Source organism: Polistes fuscatus, unplaced genomic scaffold (assembly GCF_010416935.1).
Source record: "Polistes fuscatus isolate 324 unplaced genomic scaffold, CU_Pfus_HIC Scaffold8, whole genome shotgun sequence".
NCBI classification, from domain to species: Eukaryota; Metazoa; Arthropoda; class Insecta; order Hymenoptera; family Vespidae; genus Polistes; species Polistes fuscatus.
In genome coordinates, this window is record NW_025113162.1 from 4,508,763 (window position 1) to 4,536,650 (window position 27,888).

General features: G+C 35.4%; 1 protein-coding gene across 3 annotated transcripts in view; it reads right to left on the reverse strand.

Annotated features, from left to right (window-relative positions):
• Positions 1-4,906: 4,906 nt before the first annotated feature.
• The window catches only part of LOC122524962 (neuronal acetylcholine receptor subunit alpha-7-like), a 131,000-nt gene continuing 108,018 nt past the window's right edge, over positions 4,907-27,888 (reverse strand). For all 3 annotated transcript variants that reach the window (XM_043647481.1, XM_043647479.1, XM_043647480.1), the window contains 9 exons: positions 27,001-27,110; positions 11,668-11,848; positions 10,199-10,274; positions 8,274-8,468; positions 7,052-7,138; positions 6,793-6,902; positions 6,587-6,695; positions 6,031-6,428; positions 4,907-5,468 (listed from right to left, as the gene is read on the reverse strand). In XM_043647481.1, coding sequence (XP_043503416.1) covers positions 5,301-5,468; positions 6,031-6,428; positions 6,587-6,695; positions 6,793-6,902; positions 7,052-7,138; positions 8,274-8,468; positions 10,199-10,274; positions 11,668-11,848; positions 27,001-27,092 — 1,416 coding nt within the window. In that variant the 5' untranslated portion in view covers positions 27,093-27,110 and the 3' untranslated portion in view covers positions 4,907-5,300. The remainder of the gene's footprint in view (positions 5,469-6,030; positions 6,429-6,586; positions 6,696-6,792; positions 6,903-7,051; positions 7,139-8,273; positions 8,469-10,198; positions 10,275-11,667; positions 11,849-27,000; positions 27,111-27,888) is intronic.

The window sequence follows — 27,888 nt, forward strand, 5'->3', positions numbered from 1 at the left end:
ATCTGTTATAATATTTCGTTTAATTCGTCCTCAATTTGATACGTCGATCACAATTGCGTGAAATTAACGTGGTACATTTGTCGATTATTTCTTTTTTTTTTCCTTTTTATTTATTTTTCTTTACTTTGTTCTTTTTTTTTTTTCTTTTCTTTTTACATTTTTTTCCTTCTTAAGTTGTTTTTTTTTCTCGTTAAGTTTATCTTTTAAATATGTAATAACAATGAAGAGAAAGAATAAGGCGGAATCGCATCTCGAAATTTTTGCAAACGAACTTTCGTTTCCACCGTCTCGAATTCCGGCAAATTTTACCGTAGAACAAATAGATGGGACAATTTTTCTTTTAACTTTGTCTTAAGTTTTCTTATTATTTCTGTTTAGTCGTCGTACCTTCCCGAAAACAATGATAAGAAAGATTTACCTATTTTTCGAGACTTTTTGTTTATAAGTAGTTGTTTTTTTGTTTCTTTTTTCTTTTATTATTTCTCCCCCATTTTATTTCGCAAGATCGCAAAGTGACGTGAAACTTTTTTTGAGGATACTACGAAACTGGTAATTATTTTTCTTCTTCTTCTTTTTATTCTTCTTCTTATTTTTTCATTTCTTTTTCTTTTTTTACCATATCGATAATCACAGCTGTCCTAACAATAATCAATAATATAGCACGTGTGCCAATATATGTATGTAAATATGTAAGGTATAATAATATCGCCGATTTGAAAACATTTCCCTTCTTTTTCGTAATCCTTTCCCGTTACAACTTTGATCACTTCTTTCTTCAACTAACGAAACCGTATTAACTTTTTTACATATTTTTTTTATGTGTATTTTTTTTCTGTTCGTTCTTAACTACGTTACATAATGTTCTATAGCGAATTCTCGGCGATCGTAATATTTTCTTTCTTTTTTTTTCTTTTACGAGATAATAATTTATTCGGTTCATTTGAAGATCTAAAAAATGCGCGCTCGCCCGACGATCAAAAATCTGATACCCGGAAAAATTATCGTTCCTTATTCTTCTATTTATTTAAATCTCTCTTTCACTCTCACTCTCTCTCCTCTCTCTCTCTCTCTCTCTCTCGCTCTCTCGCTCTCTGTTTTTTATTTTCGTTTCTTTAATAATATTACATACTCTACATTTTTTAATCGATCCTTTAATATAATTTAACAGTTTTTTTTTTCTTTTATTAATATTTGAACCTTTAATAATATTTAAAAGATAACTTGTGATTGGTTGTCGCGTCAATGCCAATGGCCAAAATGTACAATACGATTAAAGTTAATATCGTTTTAACATCGTCTTCTCAACAACGCCAGCCTATTGAAGACTATCCGAAGAAACAATATGGATTATTTATAATTATTGTTTTTTTTGCAATTATCCTATGGAGAGTATTCGATAATAATCGCTCGATCGACACCCGAACTCTTTTGATTCCTCGCTAAACGCGCTCGACGATCGTGCTTCTTCTTCTTCTTCTTTTTTGGAATTTGTTGTCAAAATTCCTTCCCCTAATGCTCAAGAGATCGTTTCTTTTCGTACAAGAAGGACCAATAATTACTAATTGTCCTTCATTTCGGCTAGTAAATTCTTTTTTCTCTTTTCTTTTCTTTTTCTCTTTTTTTGTACACCGATCTCGCAACTAACAGCACTCGACTTTGGAAATATTTGAAGTTTTTTTGTTCCTTTTTTTTTTTTTTTAAATCGTTAGCAATAATCGTTGAAATATTTATATTTATTTATCTCTTTCTTTTTTTCTTCCTTTATTATTATTATTGTTATTATTATTTTTTTATTTTTCTTTATTATTATTATTATTATTATTATTATTATTATTATTATTATTATTATTATTATTTACCGTTAGACAATCCTTCCCTCGTTTATTCTTTTCTTTTTTTGTTAGATTTTTCTTTTTCTTTTTATATTTTTTTCTTGTTTGTTTGTTTGTTTATTTATTCTTCTGTTCTAACGAATGAAAAACAAAAGAAACGTTCGCGGGAGCGAAAGCGGAAGGAAGAAGAATATTTCGCGACCAAAGAAAGAGACGGCAATTCCAAGGTAAAACCGAAATTCTATTTAGAATACTCGAGATTATCGTCAACATTGTGAACGTTCATCACGCGCTAAGGCAATTCCGCTCTCTCAACGTTACATTATACGGAACACGAAGCCTTCCTTCGAGTTTCTTTGAATCTGCTACGAGGCAAATTTTTGTTTGAACAATAAATACCAACCCTATCGCGTCGCGCTCCCCCAACCCATCCATCCCCCGCTTACCACCACCCACGCCCGCAGAACATTTTTCTCATTTCCTTATTATTTAATTTTCCTTGTATTTATTTATTTATTTAATTTTCTTATTTCCCCCGTTTCCTTGACTCTTTAGTCACATATTGACCAAAGGAGAAATTTCCTCGTAGTCGACAGAAATTCGAAGCAATGTTCGCGAAGGAAATATGGAAAGGGAAGAGAAAATCTCTCGTGCAAAGGAAGAGTCTTCTTCTAACATGGAGCGAATGCACATACTTTTCTTTTTCTCTCTCTCTTTCTCTCTCTCTCTCTTTCTCTCTCTCTTTCTCTTTCTTTATTTCTTTTCATTTTCTTTTTTTATTTCTATTCAACGAGAGAGATAGAGAAGTGGAACGCTTGATTCCCTCGAGAAAAAAGTGTTCCTTTTCCTCCCGAAAAAAAGAAAAGACAGGAAGAGATAAGGAATAGAGGGAAAAGATGAGAAACTCGGATCCATATATCTTTGAACGGGGATGCGTCCGAACGTTCGACGAATAATTCGAAATTCATTTGTGCGATTTTAAAAAAGTTAATGTAAGCTAGCTCGAAAATCACGAATTCATCGCTTCATTTCGAATTATTCAAAACGTCGAATCTCATCATCTATTTAATATTTATTAATATATATATTTGTGTGTATATATGTATGTACGTATGTATGTATGTATGTATGTATGTATGTATGTGTGTACTAAGTGTACGACGAGCCGTTCGCATCTTTAAGGACTTGTTTCGGATCGCGAGCCGGAGAAAGGTAAAAAGGGACAAAGAGAAAAAAAGCGATTAAGAGGGAAGGATAAAAGGGTTAAAAAGATTTATACTCGCACGCGAACCCGCATTTAACGCGTTTTCTTCGAAAAATACGTGCTTAGCGATAGTGTCTGAGTCTCCTGTGTTTGTATATATGTATACGTGTAAATATGTGTATGTGTGTGTATGTGTGTGTATCTCTGTATATATATGTGTATGTATCTTTTCGCGCTTAGATGTTAAACAAGTGTATACATGTCCGTGAGTAGTGTCCGTCTATGAGTGCATAAATGCGGGCGAATATGAGAGTGTGTAGATAGAAGGGAAAGAAAGAACGTCGCTTAAAACTAAATTATCGCGCTAAATTGCTATTCCCGTTTATATTTTTTATACCCCCTTCATACTCTCTCTCTCTCTCTTTCTGTCTCTCTCTCTTTTTTCTCGTTCTCTCTCACATACATTCTTTTTCTCTCTTTTTCTCTCTCTTTCTTTCTTCAAAAGCTTTACACTGAATGTCCCCTTACAGTCTAACAAAGAACAGTATTTATATTTGCGTTAGTGCACGCCACTTAAATCGTAGTATAAATCCCCCGTTTATTAAGTTGTCATCGATTTACTTACTAGTGATACGGATAATAAAATTCACTGGCATATTATTTGAATCACCTTGGCAGTTCATTGTGTGTATTCTGAGAGTATAACGTGTGCGCTTTGCCTTTTGTTTTTTTCTTTTTTTTTTTTTTACCAGTTTTTGACACAACGAAGGAGCGATTTTTTGTTTGTTTGTTTGTTGGTTTTTTTCTTTTTTCATTTTTCTTTTTTTTCTTCGTTTCTATCTTACCATCGCCGTGCATCGTCTCTAAATGTTCTCTCTGTATTTTTATGTGTATAGTAATTTGTGCGCGTATGCGTGTTTAAGTATTCGTGTATGTATGTATATGTGCGCGCATGCAATAGATGAGTTTAAGTTAAGTCTAAGTCAGTATGTCCGTCCGTTTCCGTCCCACGTGTGTTATTTGTATGTAATATATTTTTACGTGTGCGAGTTTTGGTTTGAATAATTTGTCCTTCCTATATTTACAACGGAAGCCAATGGCCAAGATCATCCGATCCTTCCCTCAAGAAAGAGTCCTCGATCTATAGCCGCTCCTGTGAATTTTTGACATTTTTATTTTCTTTATTCCCCCGAGCCTCTCGCGCCTCCTCCCTCCCCCTTTTTTCCTTTTCTTCTCTCTTTCTTTCTTTCTCTCGATCATCGACGTACCCCATCGAATTTCTTTATTTTAATCTGCATAAATGTAAATATTTTCGTTTGCTCAAGTGTGCGTATGTTTTATCTTTTTTATTACGCGTAGATATTACACGTCTACCTCGGGTAACAGTCTAATTTAATTTAATTCGAATTATTTTAACGACAGATATTTATCAATCCTTTTGAGAACGTTAAATAAGGGTAAATAATAACGTTAATAATTATCTCTCTATCAACAAGTATCAAAACTATTAAACTTAATGAAGAGAACAAATTTTGTGTAATATTTAACGAAAAGTAACAGTAATGTACCGAAAGAAAAACGAAAACAAAGAAAACATACAGAGAGAAACATAGTTAAGCTTTTCAAGATATGAAATAAAACTGTGATGTAACTAAAGAAGAAATATCGACTGCTACCGAGGAATGTGAGCTCGCTTTGTGCATGTGTGTGTGTGTATGTGTGTGTTTGTTCGTGTTCGCTGAGATTTCCGTCGTCCCTCGTTTACCCACTCACGATCTTACCACCCTCTGCGAGCATCGCGTAGCCACGTACATACGTCGACTTGCTGCTTCGATAAGGTGTCCTCGTTTTCTTTTTTTTCCCTAGCTCCTTTTTCTTTCTCTTCCCTTCTTAAAAAAGAACGTTACGTTTACGTGACATAAGTCAACATGGTAAGTAGTTCCTTCCTATATTGTAACTTCCCGTTCAACTTCCGCTTTTGAATGACGCGAAGCGTAGTCGAGTGCTTCGAATTCGTCAATGACGAAGAAGAAGGATCTAGCGATGAACGTGGGGAATACAGAAGGACGAAAGGAACATTTTCGGTTTTCATCCTTCTCGATGTCATCCTTCTTCCCCCCCTTTTTCTTCTTCCTTCTTTTTTTTCTTTCCATCATCCTCATCCGCTCCTCCCCGTCGTGTTTTGTCGCTCTCGCGATCGATCGAACGCATTCCAGTACGGATCTTCGACGATCAACTACTGGCAGTTGCCTGGCTTTTCTGAATCACGTGACGATGATGTGCGGCGCCGATAATAGGACGGTGATGGTAGCGATGATGGTGAACAGAGTAAAAATGATTAGGCACATCCTGTCGATCACCATCGCCGCGAACTTCCAGTCGTTCGTCACCTTCGTGTTTTCCTCGTCGCTCCTTAACTGATCCGTTATCACCTACGAAAAGTAAATACGTTTAAATGTGATACATTTTTAATATTATTTATATTATCATTCAAAATCCTACAAGAAATTGAAAACAAATTTTCAATTTAATTCTTAATTATTATGTTTTAATAAATTGTCTGCGATTATATAGTATATTACTTTATATGTAAATAAGTCTGTATATTTAACACGTTCACTTCTGGATTTGCTACTGATTGTACAAACATGTTAAAATAGGATTCATGATAAAAGTTGAGTCATTGGATTGACTAAACCAGGACTCGAATCCGAATCTTTCACTTTCCAGACGATTGATCAAGCCGTTATGTTATACAGAGCCCTCGGTCAATGTTCTCACGAGTAAAATCTATACCGTCAATGGAGAAAAGTATAAGTAATAGAGTCACCTGATGACGAGACATACAAAATACGAGCCCGTCGTGAACGTGTTAACAAATCTCCACATAACACATATACTTGTCGTCTTATTCTTCTTCTCATCATATTTTAAAGTAAATGATTGGTTGTAAAGTTGAGGGTAAGATAAAAAAAAATGAATTGAATCGATTACCTTGATCTCCTTGAGGATCAGTATGAGCTCGTAACGCGCACAGAAACAGGCGTTCTGAAATATTGTCTCGACCTGTGGCGCCGCCGTGTCTGGGGGATGCTGATGATGATGCGGTGTGTGACCAAGCTGATGGCCGGGATAGGAAGAGTGAGCCAACGGCGTCGAATGCTGATGATGCGGCGTGGGAGTCGCGTGACTGTGATGATGATGTGGCGTCGTGTGTATGTGACTATGTCCGTGGCCCATCGTGTGATGGTGTGGACCCGGCGTACTGTACACGTTGTTCAATAGATTGTTGTGAGACGCCAGCGCGTTGTCATCCAGGTCCAGGACGTTTGCTAACAGTGATTTGCTACTTCTTTGATGCAATTCCAGATCACCGTACGATTTGCTCGGACCTAGTAAAGTACCAACGACAATTGCGATTCAATGAATACATTCGTTAAATCTGAGTAATCGTATTTGTTTCTGTTCTTTTTTTTTTTTTTTAAACAGATAAGAAATTCCGACGCGTTTCCAAATAGTTAAATTATTAAATTGAAGTTTCGTTCATTACCAGTGACTGGAGATGGTTTTTGAGATTTCGATGCATCTTTTTCTTCTTTATCGGCAGGTCGTGACATTCGAAGTAAGCATGGTAACCAATATAGGAAAAGAATCCTGACCTAAGAACAAAAGTTATAATTTGATTAATCGAAACCTCAGACGATCGTTTATTATTTAAGGTTACAACGACACAGCATAGGTAATCAAGAAAATTACCCATTCGGACATCTCGTGTGTGTCGGAGTTTCGATGATGGTAATTCAAAATGAGGATCGTACTGACGACACTGCTGGCGACCATAAACATGATGCAATTGAAATACGTTCCTGAAATATCGATCGATGATAATCATTGTTCGTTAATGAAATATTTTATAATATTATTGATTTGACATTTGGACGAACGAAAAGTAAAAAAAAAGGAACAATGGAAGGATTGACAAAAATAAAGCGAAGGAGGTACTTTTCGTACTTACCTAAGAGCGGAACGGCATCTGACGTAGCTGGCATTGTTTCGGCCACCATATTAAGGAACACAGTGAGAGACAAAAGAATCGTTACTCCTGCAAATAAAAAATAATCCCATTGAAGTGTTGTAATCGTCTGAATTTCAATGACGAACCAAAAAGTAATGTCTTCAAGGAAAGTATCTTTCAAGATCTCTCAAAAGTTAGCAGATGTTACCGACTTGTCCTTCGACCGTATCTCATTCCCAATTGAGAAATTCATTGAAAGATCAAGCGACTCGTCGCGTCGCGACCATTAAAACTTGCAAAACTTTCTGAAACTCGGATTCGTCCTAAATATTCTCGTCTCCTAATATATAAGCTGTTAACCGGACACAGTTTCGACCGTCCAACAAGTAGCCAACGAATCGATACTCTCTCAGTTCTTTCTTCAATATCATCTTGAAATAAAATATGCAACTTCGGTGACGATACTATATATATATATATATATATACACACATAAAAAGAAAGAAGCTTAAGTCGCTGTCATCTTGTCCTTTCTTACTGATCTTTTGGCATATTCAACAAACCACCTATGTTTCTTCTCTTCACCTTTTTCTTTATCTTCTTGTCATCCGACAGAAAAAGAATGGAAAAGTATTTTGCGAATATACAAATAAATATATTAGCTCGGGGAAAAAGTTTCTTCGTATTTTCCCTATAGACTTAAGAATCGCATAACTCTGGTAATATTGATCGCAAGGTACTTTATCTGTTTCTTGGCAGACCTTCGTAATGCGGAAACGTAAATCATTGTTTTGCCATCATGCGCTTGAAAATCGAAAGGCGTGTCGTGGTATTTTTAAAAATTCACTAACACTTTTTTGAAGTACTTCCTGTTAGAATTTTTAGTTGGCACACATTTAAAATGCAAAATTTCAATTTATTTTACCGTCTTTGTAGGTTACAGAAGCAGCTAGACTGGTCTTTAAAAGCTCGACAAGGTTGAAGATGGGACGATAAGAGAAAAAAATTTGATAAAGGGATCGAGGATAGTTTTTGCAAGATTTGTTTGCATAAATCAAGAATTTGGAACGTATTTTCATCGAAATAATGCAGCCATGTCAGCACACGTTTTACCATTTCTTGATAAAACAATGAACGCATGAAAAAGTTTGTTAAAACGATACACTAATACGTAACCAATGAGATTAAATGATAGAGATGGATAACAAAAACTAGTCATTACCGAGAGATAGTTTTTCGCCGGAATCGGGTGGCAGGGTGAATCCCAATACGGCCATGCTGGCGATTAATACGCATGGCACGATTAGGTTGAAGAAATAGTAAAGCGTACGTCTCCTAATGATAACCACAAAGGTGATGTCTATGTAAGGTTCCGGGCAGCAATTGTAATAAATTTCGTTCCTCTTGCCAGGTACCCCTGTTGGAAAAGAAAAAAAAAGTAATAAATGTATTAACATAATAAAATACGCATAAGCATAAATATAGAGCATAGTATATCATTAAATCATTCTTTCGATACGTATACACTTTCGCAAAAATAATCTTTGTACGCTGTCGTGTCTCTTTGTAAGAAAGAAACTTAAGTCTACCGGGAAAACAACTTGTTATATTCTTTTTTCTCTTATCCCGTATATTACAATACGCCCGATGGAATGATATCTCTTCATTCGTGTTTTTCACGAGTAAACGCGAAAGAAGTCGAGCTTATGACGTGGGGATGAAAAGAACGGGGTCTTTCTTCCTTTTATTTTTAACCGATTTATTCCGCTTGTTGTTGTTGTTCCATCTTTATCCCTTTTACCTCTTAAACTAGACAGACACGGGATTTACTTAAGATGCATTTCTACTGGGGAACATTGTGATCTCGTTGCGAACGCGTACAAGACACGCCCGTTTTACTCCCTCACGTGTAATATATCTGCATTCGTGTAGCGAGAAAATAAACTGTTGTGTCGACTCGACGTACATTGTAAATTTACATTTTTATATTGCAATTTAAGAAGGAACGGATAAAGTGAGAGAAAGATAGAAACAGTAAGAAAGAGAAAGAAATAGAGATAGAGAGGGAGTGGGGGAGGGGAAAGACTCAAAAGCTTCATGGAAATGCTTTTCCCAAGAGGAGCATACGCAATTATTGTTTTCTCTCTTCTACTTCTTCTTCTTCTTCTATCTCTCTCTCTCCCTCCCTTTCGTTCTCTCCTTCTCTTTCTTTTTCCCTATCTTTCTCTTGTTGTCTCCTCTTCGTTTTCCTCTTCTACCACGTATCCGCGAGTATTGTCCGTAAGTTTAACGAGAAATTATCTTCTTTTGAGTTAGCTTGCTATGGCTTTGTTAATTAGACTTTATCCTTTGTTTGCGTTAATTGAGAAGTCGCGACGGTCGACTTCCCAGCAACATGAAATTTGATAAAAGGGACGAATTAAAAGCAATAAGTTTATCGTCCCTAGGTCCATACGGTAGATATTAATATCTTTTGAATTTCCCCCGGAATGGAATTTTCTATTATTTCGTTTAATTAGACTTCGACTAATATCTCATCCTCTCTCGGAGTAAAATGGGATTTGTGGATTAAATTTAAAGATAGTTGATAGGAATTATTTCGAGAATCTATTAACCGATATTTTTTTTTCTTTCCTTCTTCTTTTTTCTTTTTTTTTTTTTTTATCTACAAAAGAAAAGAATAATAAATATTCAACACATCGTCGTATTCGCCGAAAATGATGATTAATTTAATATCATCTATCGATAGATCGGGACCGTTCGATCGGTCTATTAATTTCGGGCGAGAATTGTTGTCACAAAGAAAATCCATTATCAAGAATCGAATGAAAATTCATTGAAGCAAAGAATGAAAGCCTTTAAATGCGGTGATCCTAAGGATATTTGTCCGATAGCGATATGACGACATACAAAGAAGAGATCGATCATATCGACCTGCAATCAATTCGATGGAACACGCCTCTATGATCCTTTACCGTTGCTGAAGGATTTTAGAATTGGTAATCGCCTAAAGGAATTATTCGCGATGGTGATAAACTATGCTCTCTCCTTCCTATCTCCTCCTCTCTCTCTCTCTCCCTCTCTCTCGTTTGCATTGAGAGGAGAGAGAATGAGGCAAGGTCTTGATAAGAGCTTGTAAAAACTCACCTAACAGATCCCATTCGCCATTAGTGATGAAACTGCTGATGTCACCACCGGATTCATCTTGCAGTTGCAGGTCCAACTGTTAACAATTTATTATACCAGACGATTAAATATGCATTTATGTATTCCATCTTCTCGCTTCATAGTAACACAATAACTTTTAAACTTCTTTTTATTTTTGATACTACTAGCCAGGAAGCGAGCCTGTAATTGGGATTTATTTTACATCTCATAGCAATTATCCCCTTCACGTTCCGATTTTGAAAATCAATATGGTATTGAGGACACTGGGGCTTGAATGCAATGTATAGTGAATTAATTACTGCATGCGAATCGTTAAATGAAAATAGGCGTTCTAAACGAAAAAGACTGTTTTGCATCTGGTTAGTATTCAACCGATCGAACCCGGCGAAATGAAAACTGCAGCACAATCTGTTCTCTAACTTTTCTCCCGCTTATCGTTCGATTCGATGAACCTTTGAGCGTCATCGATCTCTCTCTCTCTCTCTCTTTCTGTATATGTATATATATATATACACATACATTCTATTTCTCTCTCTTTATTTCTTTTTTCCATTTCTTTCTTCTTTTCCCCCGTTTCATCTGCGTCCACTTGTGCGTTTAACTCGAATGCTTATTTCGTTAAGCCCAAGTGTCGTTATGAAAGAATCGATTTGGATTTATAACGTTTTCCTGTCACTTCAAGTAAACGTAGCAAAATATTATACTACAGTTCGGTACTTTTACTTTTCTCTTTTATATTTTATATCTGAAATTGAGTATCAGTAGAACGATATGATTTTTAACCATTGAAAAGACTTGTGAAATATAAGAGAATATCGAAGTACATGTTTTCTTTTTCGAATAACGAACAATATTCTATCAAAACTGTTTTATTTTTTGTTAATGCATGCTATAGATGGAATAACATTAATTAATACAATTAAAATTACCTTAACAAAAGAATAAACATTCGCGCTAGATTTGATATACGAAATTACATGTATATTATATTGGTTTTTCTTATCATTTTATATTAATCTTATTTTTATATCTCTTGAAGTTCACTCAAATCATTCAGTCCTCTTTTTTTAAGTAGTATACGTCGGTAGATACTCGACGGAGTAACACTTCTATTGACGTTTTTTTGCAAGTCTCTCATTTTTTTTCCTCTCGAGAAAGTAGTCTTCCTGGTGTAGAATGAAAGAAAGAGAGAGAGATAGAAACGGTACGTCCGAGGATGTTGTACGGGGAAAGAAAAAAAAGAATAAAAAGGAAAAACAAGTAGAAGCAGAAGTAGAAGAAGAAGAAGAAGAAAAAAAGGGGGTGGGGGTGGGGTTAGTCGGGTAAAAAAATAGAGTAGAGGGAAAAACAGCAGAAAGCATATAAAAGCAAATAGTGTGAGCAGGGAGGGGGTGGGTGGGTTGGTAAGTACGGAAGTATCGCTGACCTCGTTTCAAAATGTTCCTTACCTGAAACCCGTCGTAAGTCCAAGAGCCAAATTTCATCTCACAGCGCTGATCGTCAAAGGGGAACCAGGTAATATCTATCTTGCAAGTGCTCTTGAATATACCGGGCGGTACGTATAAGCAGGTGCCATTGTTCTTTACGACGACGTTCGTTGGATAAGTACCGTCGAACCCTTCGTCCGCGCTGCAACGAATTAAGGAGAACGATCAGAGAACGTGCTCTACTCGATGATCCTTCAAAACGATTTATTATCGACTTTGATCGAACGATTTTTTACCCATTAACGCGATTCTTACAAAATCGTCCAATAACTTTTCTCTTCATCTAATAGGTAAATATAATACTAACTGTTAAAACGAGAATTCAACGGTTCCGAGCATTTTTTTCTTGTTTGTTTGTTTGTTTGTTTGCTTGGTTTTTTTCTTTTTCTTTTTTTTTTTGTTACTTTCTTCGTTCTTCCCTTCCCCCATCTACCCCGTTTTCTCTCTATTATTTTTCTTCATTATTTCTTTTTCGTTCTTTATTGTTCTCGCTATTAGTTTTTTTTTCTTTTCCCCTCCCTCCTTTAGTTTCTTCTATCAAAAAGGATCGACTTTGGTCTCGTTGGAAGATGAAACGCAAAGAAGAAAGAAAAAAGTCAAGGGGATGTCCGTTTTCACGTCTGTTTTCCATTAGTATTTCAAAGGACTGGGAAAGCACAGTGCCCGCAAGACCGAAACCAATTTCTAATAGAAAGGATTGGCCTGCTTTCGGACGATTGTGCTTTACGCTTTGCTTCGATGCATCCGAAGATTTCATCCGAGAAAGATGTAATAGCACACAAACGAATAGGAGACATGATACTTTTGGTCGCCTGATCGGGTTTCGTAAGTTCTTACGAAAAAAAAGGATTATTCTTCGTATAATGTTCGAAAACGAAATCAATTGGATTCTTTAATTCTTATTAAAGATTTTTCGAAATTTGATTAATTTGAATCACACGCATGTTCTTTGAAACCAATCCTCGACGATATATAGAAATATCTTCTAATCGGATTTCGACGAAAACAATTTCGTAATAATCTTTGAAGACAAAAAAATTCGATATTCAATTAACACAGATTTATTCGCAAAGAAAAATTTATGATCGTTTATAAAAGATATTAAAATATTTTCAAATAAACAATTATAAATATATATATGTGGATGTAGATTCTAATTTTATAAGTTAATTATTATAAAAGGTTATTATATGAAATTTTATCTCATTTCTTTTCTTCGTGAAAAAAATGGAACCGCGTTTGAAGCGTAGCTAACATCAACGAATGGGAAAATAACGAACGTCGAGGTGAAAAATTATTTAATTAAATCCGCGTTAGAAAGAAACCGCTTGCTCCTCAATGAAGTCTCGTGTTTTTTTAATACTCTTCAACAAGCCACCACCGCAAGTACTATCTACCTTGGGACAGACTGAGACACCGAGAAATCTTTTCTATATCTCCTCGAGAATCATCGAACAAATATAGAATCGTGATTCGAATCTCGTCCTCGTTACGTGAAAATACATTTCGTTTCTTTCAATAGTCGAACCAGATACGAAAACCACTTCAACTTGAGGATCTATCTGTTATTTAGAAGAAAAAAAAAGAAGAAATGAAGAGAGAAAGAAAGAGAGGGGAGAGAGAGGGAGAATGAGGGCGGAAGGAAAATTCAAGATTTTTTATTTTCGTCTTACTTTCGATTTGTTTTTAATTTATGTCTTAGAGGATAGTAGGTGTATAAAAAATTCAAATACGATTGCATACAATTTTCGATCATATTAAAAAGTTCACATTTTCCCTTCCTTTTTCATATTATTTTTATTATTTTATTATTTCGTATTATTTATTACTTTCTCAATCATTACTAAAATATAAAATGTTAAATATCGGAAATTTTTCAATGAATGTGTACCATAACGGGGAACCGGAATATCTAAATGCTTTTACTTTATTTAATTGGGTAAAATATATACGAACCTTAGAAGTACGTAACTCGAATAACTCCCTGGTCGTTTAGCACCATTTCAAAATTATACGAATGATTGATCGTAGTTGGAAAAAATTATAAAACAAATATGTACTCGTGATAAAAAAATTTGTTTGTAATAATTTCCTAGTACTAATTTGTTTGATTTTATAAATTGCTTTCGCATTAACTTCTGTCAAATAATCAATATAAAATATTATATATATTAACGTTTTCTATTAACATTTAATTTCTAATTGTCCCTCAGTCATTACGATTCGACGATTTATAATTTTATTAAAATAACATTTTAAAATAAAACGTTGTATGATTTAGTTCGACGAGAAACTTACTCCTCGATAGTTTATTGAAAAATATCGAAGACGATCGAACATTTGTAAAAAAGAAAAAGAAAACGAAGAAGAAGAAGAAGAAACGTTGTCGTCGTCTTAAGAGGTATTTTTGGAATGACGAGAAAATAAACGGCTGAAAGTTGGCCTCTGCTTCCTCCTGTAGAGTTTCAACCCTCTTCGTGAGAAGAGATGCGAGGCTCGCAGCATGCGAAATATGATTTTGAATGGAATGCATCGGGACGATTCTACGGGGCCACGGATATAAGGCGGGTGAATGGTATACATAATACACTCCCTCGTCCAGGCGACTAAGGATTGGTTGGAACTCAGCCAGTTGGCCACAACCCAATCCGTTATTTCATTCTTTTTGAATCCACCCTCCGAACCCACCTCGCCACACCCACCACCACCACCAACGGCAAAAGCGGAGCCAGCCGTGCTACCCCTAAACGCACGACCGTTTCATCCGACGTTTTACTCATCCTTTTCTACCACTCTTTTTTTGTCTCCCCTCCCCCCTCCATCCCACCACCACTTCTCTCTCTATCTCTCCATCTATCTATCTATCTATCTACCCATCTATCTCTCTCTCTCTCTCTCGTTTCTTTTTGCCGCATGCTCAATTTGCAGAAGCGGCGCCGTATGTGACATCGAAAATTAAATTCCTATCGAAGCGTCAACATCCTCACACTCGCAAGCTTTCCCTCGACCATCTTTTTACCTCGCTTCTTTGTCTTTGTTTTGGTGTCTCTCTTTCTCCCTTCTCTCTCTCTCTCTCTCTCTTTATGGAATACTTTCTTTTCTCTTTTTACACCTACATCCCATCTTTCTCGTCGTCGTACTTCCCGACGAAAAATTTAAAGGTCACTCGTATTTACGCGAATCGAAATCAACCGAATAAATAGCTACGGTTCACCAACCGTTTTCTACTCGTCCCTTCGGTAACCTACCACGATTGCTTCTAGCTTTACTGGAAATTCGAAAGACTGCTTGATCGAAGAGAGCAGGTGCAGAGAGAAATAGAGAAATAGAAATAGAGAGAGAGAGAGAGAGAGAGAGTGGAGGTGAGGAAATCGTTGAAGGCTGAACTCGAATTCGACCTATGATCAAGTTTGTATTTATGAATGTTACTGGTATGAAAATGCCACAGGCGATGCTACTTCCTTATATTCCTTCTATGACGTTTCCCTTACCCTCGATTATGATTAACGGAAATAGAATTTCCTTTCAAGATAGTAACTTTCTCGAGTCAATATTAGCTTGGTCATGTCCTTACGAAGCGAATATACGATATGAAGGGTCAATCTCTCTCTCTCTCTCTCTCTGTACACCAACTTTTAACCAACTACCAGTATCTCTATACGCTGCTCTTTTAAACACGTATTGCGTAATTAATAGCCGTTGGTGAACCGCATACCGATGCGTGTCGACAATTTCTCTAATAACTTTCTTGTTTAGAATGATAAACGAGCTGGTTTCTATGGTACAATAGAGAAGAATTTGATGATCAGTCATTAAAAGTTGACTTTCTACTAGTATATTTAACAAATAAAGGACTACATTTTGGAGTAATTCGATAATCAAAAGTTCAACATGCTAACTTTTCATCCCCTCTTCACCGGTCACTTCTATTAAACGTATGTTGTAACTTAACGTTAACACGAGTTAACGAACATTTGTTCATTTATGATGGCTCGTATTCGTGTTGATGTGTATATTATTAACACGATGAGAGCTTATTTTAATTAATTAATTAATAATGAGTTCGTATAACAGCATCAAGATATCTCATGACTCGTGAATTATATTATATATATATATATATGCATATGTAACTAAACAATACAATGCGATCATTTGAATTAGTTTTGCAAACAATGATGAAACTATCGATAAAAATTAAAAATGGATTAGAATCATTCTTTGATGACGGGAAAAATCGAACGAGGATGGAACAAGAAAATGATACAAAGCTCAATGATTGTCAAGCAAGCAATTTTCATTCCATCACGGAGAAGTAGGGTACACTCTGTAGACATATTCTCACACGTATGAGATTTTACAAAGAAAAGAACCCCAAAGAATACGATATATAAGAAAGAAGAGCGATCGACAGCATTACCTACGACCAAAGAGAAACTCGGATATATTTTGAGTGCACTCTAAGTGCAATGTTGCAGCGTCACCTGGTTAGACGAGAGCTAAGGTTTCTTCTTGAGACATTCAATAGGATGACGGTACGAACATTCAAGGTAGCCATGGTACTTGCGTCATTGACCCCACTATTTTTCTTATAAAATAGACAGGATGAGGATCATCCTTGAAACCATGGATAACATTTCGACTTGTCCTTTTACAGTGATCGCGCATAAGCTAAAAAGCTTTTGGCTTTTTCGATAACCTCCGGCAAAAATTTAGTATTCAACGAGACTCGCTATAAACGAACCGAAACGAACTGAATGATACGAGCAAAAAAAAAATAAGAGGAAAAATGGAGAAACAGGAAAAGAGAGAGAGAGAAGAAAATAATCCTAAATTCGTTTTATCAAAATTATTTAATCTCCGTTTATAACATGTGTATTTTAAAATATCAAATAATAATAATAATAATAACTATAAAACTCAGTTTTATAGTCAGTGATCTGAAATTGCAAAAGTTGGTTCAATTTAACAAACTTTCGGAAAATCCAATGTTTTCGGCGAATGCGTGAACGATCATTGCCATGCGATCTAACTTCCAACTAATTCTCCCTTTCGCACGTTTGAAGGAAACCTATTTCAGGTTGTCGAACTTTCTTGTAACCATTTTCCGCTTCTCTCCATACTCTCTACTCCTATAGGTAATAGTAACTACATGTTACTCCATTATTGCACGACATTTGGCACCAAAAACGCGAGCAAGAGAAAGAAAGATAAAATGATTGTCGTATACTCGTCGAATAATTCGCGAAGATGTTTCTAAGATTGTAACAACAGACCGAAATTTTCCTGACGTTTAATACGAAAAATTACTTTAATAACGTCCAATAATAATAATAATAATAATATTCCTTTTTAAAAGCTTACCTAATTCTCATCTTCGATCTTTTACAAACTTTTAAATTGTCTACATTAAAAAATAAATATGACAACATTTGGTGAATATATATTAACTGATAATCTGACAAGTATATAAAAACCCATAAAAAGAAATACAAACCTTTAACAATTCTTTCTTATTAATCCAAGAAAATTAATCTTTGTATCAAAATAATCATAATTATTGTTTAAATATATATTTATTTAATCATCAATGGTAACTATTGTATTGTATAAATCAAATAAAACAGAGAGAAAGGTTAGAACAATGGTGGTAAAGGGCAAGATGGATTCTATCTGGTCGATTGTATCCACGATACCGTTCGATAATGTTCATACCCGTGAGGCTCGAAAACCACTTAATCTTCGTCGAGAATAGAAGAGAAAGACAGTGTCCTAGGGAGAGACAGAGAAATACCTTGCATATACCAAATGAAACAAAGAGATAGAGAGAGAAAGAGAGAGAGAGGGCGAGAGAAAGAGATGAAGGATGCGAGAGTGAGCATGCATTCGAAATTGCATACTAGCGAATTGCACTTTCCGGCAGGAGCTGCCGGTACATTGTTCACCACGTTGCAAACGATCTATTCTCTCAATACCTAATTACTGGAAAGTCGGGCGACCCGTGTGTCCGTTCAATCTGATTTAGGTTCCAATAACCTACGAGTGTGACAACTGAGATCGGCTATCCGAAACGTTTTTCCGAAAAGGTATCTACGTATATATATATATTATGTATGTGTGTGTGTGTGTGTGTGTGTGTGTGTAAATGGCGAGTCCGTAGAATAGTGCAATCGTTGGAATTCGCATTCCGCTTTCTTCGAAATGCCAGAAAGGAATACGCGTCGCAACGCAAATACGTTCTTTAAATTATTATCACTATGCTGTGGTACGAGCCAATACGGTATGCATGTGATATTCAAGTATGTATACTTTTTCGTGTATGTGTTAGTATAAATATTTTAGAAAGAGAAAGAAAGTCAGAAAGAGAGAGAGAGAGAGAAATAATAAATGAGATAGGTAGTCGATTAAATTGAACGAATATTGTACTAATAAAAACTCGTTCATTTTTCTCCTTCTCTCTTCCTCTCTACCCTTCTCTTTCTTTCTCTTTCTCTTTCTCTTTCTTTGTTCATTTTTCTACAATTTATAAACATAATCAAAAGGAATATCTTATACGGAAAAAATTATTGAAAACAATTTAATTGTTTCAACAATTTCGTCGATTTGAAATAACTGAAAAAGAATAAAGAGTATGTGTAAAGGCTGATCGAGTACTTTGAAAAACATGAAAGAGAGAGAGAGAAAATAAATTGTCAAACGAGTCATTAATTGAAGCCACCTATTCTGGTTCCAGTAATTTGTGTGTTGTATAAAATACAACCGAAATCATTCTTTCTCTTTTCTCTCTCTTTCTCTCTCACACTCTCCTTCCAGTTTTAATCGGATGTTCCCTTTACGAAATGCTATAAAAGCCCGGACCACCGATGAAACGTGTGCTTTGAAATGTCCAACGTTCATTATGTATTGGCAAACAGGGCACGGAGGTAAAAGAATTCGGAAACGACAGGGAACAGGGATCGGGAATGGGTTGAACAGCGAAGGGGTTTGGTGGATGAGACTCGAACGAGAAGAAATAGAGAGAGAGAGAGAGAGAGAGAGAGAAAGGACAAGGGGAGGGAGAATAGAGAAGAGAGGGAAGGAGTAACGGGGATAGGGTTTAATCTGCTTTGGCTTGAATTTCAAAATACGCGATGGCTAATGCATATTGCCTTTGGCATCGCTCCAACTTTCCTATGCGGTGGAATCCTCCCTCTTGTCCTCTCCTACGTCCCCATCATTTCTCCTCTGCGCTGACGGTAACGTCTCCTTTTTGGCCTACCATACCCTAGGAAGCCCTCTTCTCTCCCTCTTAACAAGTACCCCACGCGCGAGTCCACCTATGTGGCCAATGTAAACTCATTTTGTCATAAATTAAGCGACGCGATTCTCTTCGAGCTCTACTTCTACTTCTACCTCTCCTTCTTCTTCTCCACCGCCACCTCCCACAACCGGGCTGGGCTGTCTCGAGCCCTTGACAGCAACGAACGAGCGGCTGTGTCCTGGCCTCAAACGATATTTATGCCATATTAATCGGCCATCTCCTTTGTATGCGCCTGCATACGATGACTACGAACTCGTCCTACCGAGTGTGTTCCTGATGTTGCCCTAAAATCCATCCGGCAAACCAGTCAACTTGATATGTCTCGTTCATTCTCGCATTATAGATACCACCAGTACTAATATTTCTGCTGTCGGTGTTGGTAGTGGTGGTAGTGATGCTACTATTACTACTACTCCTTCGGACCAATTCCAGAAGTCGGTCGTGTGGCGTCAAATTGCCGCCTATGATTATTCGGTTAGCAGAAAAGACACGATTATTAATGGCTCGTTCGGCACAAAAAAAATATAGTCGACCCCTTCGTCTTCGTATTCTACTTTTTCTTTTTTTCCATCATCGTTCGGTGTCCTAAAGGTGCACGGAGACTCCTCTTTGTTCTTTCTTTTCTGGAGGACGATGAAAGTCGATCCTTTATGGTCTTATTAAACTTTAAGGATCCTCTCAAATTGAAAACTCGGGGTAGTGTACCCTCTCTCTCTCTCTCTCTCTCTCTCTCTCTCTCTTTCTCTCCTCTTATTCTTTTCTTTGTGCAATCCTAGTTCTCCTAAGATGAGTAAAATCACGTTAGATATTAATGATCGTGAAAAACGGAGTAATTGAAAGCACGAACGTTGCAATTTCTCAGAAGATGCTTCTGAGATGACAAGTCTTACGAGTTCACTTTTTCCTTTATTTTTTTTTGTTCAAATATAACGAAAACGCTTGTTAAATCAGTCTGATGCGATTATCTAATATTTCAATTGGGAAGTGAAAAAAAATAAAGAAAAATGTCCATAAAGGTAAAAATTTCGGTGAAGTTGATAAAAACGTATTATTTGTAAAAGCATTCGCAATAAGTAGAAGAAATTTTGTTTGTAATATTTGTCAATAATAATTGAAATAAACTCCGATTCGACTAATGAGTGTGTATTGTACATATGTACATGAATGCTATATATGCGAACGAGAACTCTCCAATTGATGAGCTATGTATTAAGTTAAACAGTGAGGATGCAATTGCTTACAATTTATCTCTGATCCGTTCCCTCTCTATCTGTATATATATATATATACATCTCTCTCTTTCTATCTATCTCCAATCAAGCTACCGCGGACGATAAATTCAGCTTCCCTTAATTCCTTTTCCCTTGTCGTATTTACCATCCTCGCTGGTGGCCTGATTAACGAACGCTGTCACTGGTGTGCATTTTGAACACAAAGTTTGGGAAGGCACGTCGTGCATAGGCTGTTCCGTTCGATCGCGAATAAAAGAATGAAAGTGGAACGAAAGTCGTTTGGTCAGACGGTCAGACGTATTCGACCGCCGCGATTAATAGTATCGATTCGTTCGCTGCTACACAAATTAAAGATTTTCCTCTTTCTTTTTTTTACTCTCTCTCTCTCTCTCTCTCTTTGATTATTTTTCTTATTTTTTCTTTTATTATCGACAGATTAATAAAGAATTATACTTATAGAAAAAATTTTCATTTTCGATGATGCGATGACGGTTTTTACTAGAAAATTGGTACCTTTCATCTTTCCCTCTTTTCCTCCTTTTATCGATAGGATCGAAAACGAAGTTCTTTCGGTCTGATTCGCGATCCCCGATGTAGATTGATCAACTTAACTGAATTTCCATTATTTGATCTCCTCCCGCGTACTGTCTATTTTTTTCCTTTCTTCTCATTTTTTCTATTTTTCCTATTTTTTTCTTTCTTTCTTTCTTTCTTTCTTTTGTTTTTATTCCTTTTTGTCTTTTTTAGTTGACACTTGCGCTTCGATGAATCCGTAAGGTCTTTTGCTGCGAGAGCACGATAACGAATTTGACGTCAGCATTTTTCATTCGATACATCCACATATATACGATGTTCGCGGTTGACTAAAACTTTGGATGATATCTATATATAATATATATATAGATAGAGATAGATATATTTTATACATATACACCTACCTCCGATACATGTCTTTTGCATTACTGATTACCTGGCTATTTGAAAAAATAACCGAGAGTAAGAAATCTTTATAACTATGACATACTTATTTTTAGATACTGACATTTTAACACGAACTTTTCTCCTTGTTTCTTTTTCTTGTTTTTATTTTTATTTTTATTTTTATTTCATTTTTTTATATATATATGTATATATATTTATTTTTATTTTCCTCGTAACGTCCTACGACGGTAAATCTTCATCAATATAAAATTCTTTCGGAATAATGTAATGTTAACGGTATCTCGAGCAAGAACGGTTTACCCAGAGTGAGAAGGAGAATGATTCAACGCCAAGAGGATATCGCAAATTTTCTATGAACGAAGAACGAGACCCGATTTGCAGTGGATCCTCGTTTCACTCGACTGTCTCGGTGCATAAACCTCGACGTATGTACGTGTCACACGTGCGCATGTTAGTTATCGTTTCGCGGCTCGACTGTGTTCTACTTCGGTAATTTTATGTCTCGTATAAAAGCATTGTATACTTGGACCCTTTTACCGGCTATCAACCAACATGCGATTTATTTTCTGAGATAGATTCGTAAAATCGACGATATTTACCAAACCTAAATCATTTATCTTTTCATTATACTGAATTCAAAAAAAGAAAAAGAAAATGAAACAAAAAACACGCTAAACAAATGATAAAGATTTTCAATTTTATCCTACTTCTTCGAAGTCATCTTCTTTTGGAAGACGTCCAGAGTAGAACAAACATTTTCCTACGACAACATCGTTAAAATTGAGAAAATAATCCAAAACAAAAATAATGATAAAATAATATAATATAATATATTAATAGAAACACGAGAGAAAATAATAGGCAAACTTTAGGGAGCAAAGTTGAAAACAAATGAGCTGTGTTTTATCGTCCGAAATGATCTTTTCTTTATATTATAGTAAAGCTATATATCCCCTTAATGAGTTTACTTGACGTTAGACAATTAATCTACCATACCGCAAACTTATTATTTTTTCATCCGGCATATATAACATAGTTAGGACAATAAATTGAACAACGTTTGACCTAAATCACGATTCAGTACTTATATCTGAGTCTTCGATTAAAAAAAAAAAAGAAAAAGAAAAAGAAATATATATACCTCATTCGATTAATCGAGTATAAATCTATGAGAACGATTTTTGATCTTTACAAATGGGTCCTTCTCTCGTTCAATTAGAAAAAAAGAGAGAGAAATAAAAAAAAAAGGAAGAAGGAAAATAAGGGAGCATAGGCAATAGGTTAGACCGCAGCAACAAATCAAGATATAAAAATCTCATTTCCACAGGCTGCGAAGTTGGGGATCCCGTTCCGTTAAGTGGTTCGATGCTCGTTCACAAACACTGGCACAGACAGACGGTATATAAACGATCGGTGGCCGAGGCCCCCGACACCCGTATCATTCGTTTTCTCCCTCTTAATGCATCTTAAGCCGAAACTTTTCAGTTGGACAAATACGATGCGCACCACGGCGGCATCGTCGAGTTCTTCTTCATCCTCATAGTCGTAGTCGTAGTCGTAGTCTTCGTAGTCGTCAGTGGCTTGCGCCCGATACATTACCTACTTAAAAACAATAGCCAGGCCGCAAGCGTTTTCCGACAATGTATTTCCGTGAGAGGGAGTTACTTTTCCTGATTCTCTTTAAATGGTGACAGTGGCTTTGTTTTTAATGCGAGTGACCCACTTGGCCCAGCGTCCCATTTTGTCCCGATATTTTCTATGCCTCCCAGGTAAATAGTATACTTCCTCCTCGCCTACCACCAAGAATCTAGTTCTCTTTCCCCTAACCGATTAATCGTTCTCGATTTTCTATATACATATATATATGTATGCGCTAACTTTGCCGATTTGAATAAACGATCGAGTTTAAATACTTTGACGGGGGAAGGTGGGGAAAGAAAGAGACCATAGTAATAGATATCCACATTAATCTTATCGACGTAAAATTAATGTCCGTTTCTATCCCCGTCCCTCAAGAAAAAACCATATCAGCAAATTTCCAACGATCTATCTGACCGATGTAATGAAAAAAGAAAAGCATATGAAAAACAAACTCTTGAAAAAGAATAAAAACAAAGAAAAAGTTCAAAGGGGGATAGGTATCTACCATATCTACCATCGAAGTTATTTCTCTCCTCTTCGTTCTATTCGAATGCAATATTCCTTTCTATTTTTTGTTTTTTTTTTTTTCATTTTTGTATACAATCCAATGGTACTACCTATTCGAAGCTATCATTGAACAGGGAATGGGCCACGTAATGTTTAAACGATCAAACGCGTGCTCGTTGCTACTCTTGACGATACTCGTGTATGCGCGCGTACGTTCATGCGCAGTATACACACAATCATTCGCATACATTCGTATAGAGACACATGTACATGCATGCACACACACACACACGCACACTTATGTTCGATGAGAGTCGCATGAAAAGTGGAGCGCGGGAGAATTGTGCAGAGCGGCGATGCGACAAAGCAGCTAATTGATCGATCAGTCCTTTGCCCGCGGACTCGGCCGTTTGCCATCCTTGTAATGACCTCACGACCTGCCATATTATAACGTTATACTCTGTAAACAGAGTAGATCGCACCTTCGATGTTTCTAACCTCCCCTTTCTCTCGCCCTTTCCCTCTCCCTTTTCCTCTTCGCCCTACCATTTGTTATCTTCGCGCATATGCGAACGTTGTTTCTTCGTTAAACATGCGCACACGCGTCCTATTATAAAATACCGTAAGTACCCAAAAGCTTATCTGTTAAACCAGTTACAACATTTGAATTTTTACTTTGTTTTTAACACACGCGCAAAACCTGTCTGTTACTTTACTCCGTTTATTTTTCCTTTTTGCAAGCGTGTTGAGCAACGTGTGTGTGCGTGTGTTATTTTTTGGGAGGCTTTTTTCTTTAATTTTTTTATTTTTTGTTTGTTTTTGTTATCATTATTGTTATTTCTTTTTACCTTCCATTTTTTTCTCTAGTTCTCTTTTGGTCTCGTAATCTTGAACATAGCGACAAATGCAAAAAAAAAACAAGCTGATGAAAAGAAAAATGAAAAGAGAAAAACGTAAGGCTAGCTACTACTAATACAACGAACACGTTATGCATGTATATATAGTGTGACCAAGTAAACAGGAACAGGTTAGGTATCCTGACGTTAAAGGGGATGGAAGGAAAGCCAAGAGTCCGCTTTTGTATTACTTTTTCAAATAATTTTCGCTTTATTTATTTGTTCCTTTCTTGGTTTTGTTATTTGTCTAAATTAATTTGATTAAAAGTTTGATATGAATATTTTATTAACGAAGAGAAAAAGAGATAGAGAGAAGGAAATGAAAGATAATTGCAATAGTATAGAATTTAATAAATTTGTGAAATATATAAAATATCATGATAGTTTTTATGGTACGAACGAAGTCATTTTAAAAATTTAACGATATCATCAAAAAATTTAAAAAGCTTTGACATTTTACAAGGTTCTAGCAGAAGAGTTCATTTAAGAAATGACTTCTTTATAATTTTATTATAATCCTATGCGTTTTTATTTATCTGTAATGGATGCCTTAGAGAAGTTTCTTTTTTTTTCTCTAATTTGCTCTTCTCTTTGATACAAGAGAAGTCTTCTTTACCAAGTTTTTCTATTTTATACAGTTTTTAATAATTCTCAATTTTCCGTAATACATGATATATGAATAGTTGAGTAATGGTCTTTTTTTCGTGGACACTCAATATAGTACTTTTTAATCATTATGCCAGAACATTATCACAAGTTCTTAGAAGTACCGGTAATATTATAACTGAGTGTCTAAAGTATTGTAAAAAATGTTTAATAAGTTATTTTTCTTCTAACATAAAAATTCGATCTTAATTATATATACTTAGTCTCTCTTAATTATGATAACCAATACCCATTGCTCCTGTTAAATTACTCTTTTATTTGTAATTTTCAATTCCAACTATACGAATAGATTTTTATTAAAATCAATTAAAACACAATATCGATGGCAGCGAACGGTCAAACAATTGTATACATATATTGAATAATTCAATGCAACTAATATTGCAAATATTTGCAATATTGTAACAAAAATTTGTTCTTCCCCCTTCCCTCCCTACCCCCTCCCCTTCCATCGTATAAACGCGTATATACGCAATTGGAATTTTGTTTTCTCTTTTTTAGTTTTTCCTTTTCTCGCACTTTTTTTTATCATAACAAACGAATGGAACAGACTACTTTTTTAAAGAAGAAATCGCGATGACTCGTAGTTTGAAAATGGTGATAGACTTTTATTCGTACTATAAGTACGTAACATCGACTAAAATGTCGAACATAAAGATTCGCAAAGTTCTCGCGTACGATATTCTTCGATTTATACATTGAGAACGTCGGCTTTCAGGAGTCTCTCTCTCTCTCGCGAGAGAGAAGAAGTATAAGTCTCTCTTTTTGAATTTTCATAAAGAACACGTATCTCGCTTTACAAGAAAGGAAACTTGCGGACATATGGACTTTCTTCATAGCTTCTTCAGCTATGGTAAATCCGTACCAAAGTTAGACCAACGTTTCATAAATCTTTTCTCCTTATTTGTTTCTTTTTTTTTTTGGTTTCTTTTTCTTTTCGTTCCTTCCTAATCGTCTTTTCCGCTGATCTCACGTAAATTTAACCAACGCCTTTTGGAAATTGGATGAACATTGAACACCTTATGGTTAGATGAGTTTGGTCGACTTCTTCCTTGCTACCAACTCGTCTCTCATAGGTTCTTCTTTAATGTTCGCATATATAATCTGTATAAAAAAAAAAAAAAACTGGATTTACAAACAATAGATGGCACGCTTTTGTTTCCATTCCAAAGCTGCTCGCTTGAAATCATTTCAAAAAAAGGAACAACGCGTTATTGAAGGTTACAACGATCTTTACAATTTATTAAAAAAAAAAGTATATAGAAAAGTCTATTCTTTTTTGATAGATCTATTACCTTACAATTGATTTACTTTGATTATTTATCGACAAAAATACAAGAGATATGATTTACTTGATCAAAAAAAGAAACATTGTCAGACGTCTATTGCAAAAGTGAAGATCTTATCGGTAAACGGGCTTGTTAAATCGAGCTTTTCCGAAACTTGAAACTGGAAAATGTATATTTCCTTTTTTGAAAAACCTCTACTACCTTTCCCATTTGTTAGAATATAGTTATCTTATTTTTCTTTCCCACTCTCTCTCTCTCTCTCTCTCTCTCTCTCTCACTCCCACTGTTTGTTCTAACGTATAATCAAGCCATCCGATATTTCCTATTTCCGATTGTACTTAAGAACAGAGATCCGCCCTCTTTGTCTACCCAGAATGTATTGCAGTATTTTACTCTCCTTCTCTCTCTCTCTCTCTCTTCTCTTCGCCGATAAAATTTTCTATCGCTTCCAGGCGATACTCTCATGAATATTAACAAACGTAATCTAACGGACGATTTATATTCATAGATTTTCTCTATTACTTTTTGTTTCTTCTCCTGCTTATCACGACTAAAAGGAAGTGTTTTCTTTTAGATCATCATTGTTAAATATCCCTATAAAATATCGTCAAATACTTTCACCTAACAATAAGATATTTATTCTTCGAATATAATGTTCATATTATATCGATAATAATTCTCGTTATGTTATAATTAAATTAACTCATTAGGCAGTCGCATAGAAAATAATGGATTTATCTAGAATTAATAATACTAGTTTATCAAATGATATGAAATTGTTATCGTTTAGATGATTCGAGTTAGAATATGTTTCTAATTACCTGTTATACATGAGAACGTCTGGCTTCCAAAGTCGATGGGGAGGAATTCTGAGATCTTTAACGCCACCATATTCCGAGACGTTCCACCTCATATTTACATCATTCCATTCCTGAAAAAAAAAAACACAAAAAAAGAAAAGATAAAAATTCAATTATATTTATATGAATTGTTTCGATAAGCGATCGAGCAAAAGTTAAATATGTAAGATTTATTAGTATTTAATTTTAAAATTTATTTATATAATATTGTTTAAAATATTTATTAAAAGGTTTTATTCGAGTTGCATTGCTACTGATGAAATGTAACTAACAGTCGAGATCTTATCGTTTGTGAAACGAGTCTAGTTGGAGTTTTTTCTTTCGAATTAAAGAACGATCATTTCTTGCCCAATGTATAAAAAGAACATTTCACGGTTGTTAAAGCATTTTTCGGTTTCATCTTCACCCGCGTGAACTAGAAAGTCATAAATCCTAGTTAAACGGAGTTACTTTTTTTTATTCCAATTTCTATTCGGAGTAGATGAGAAAGAGAAAAAGAGAAAAAAAAGAAACCGAGTACTAATACTTTTCTTCAAGTTGGCGAAGAAATTTTCTTGCTAGTTTCACGTCGAGTTTGCGTCTTCCTGAGAATTTGGAAAAAGTTCGTGAATTTTAATAGCGAAAAACGAAGACAGTATATTCCTCATTCAAATTTGTTCTCCATCGGATCGCTAACCGATCGGATAAAGTTCATAATATCAGACAGTAATAGAGTGGAACGAAATTTTTATTGGTCTGTTATTTGTTTCTTGTTTATGGTATCTCACAAAGCTTGAATTAAAATTATAATAATTTATAGTGAACACACATACACACACACACACACATTCACAAATTAAAAGGAAATAA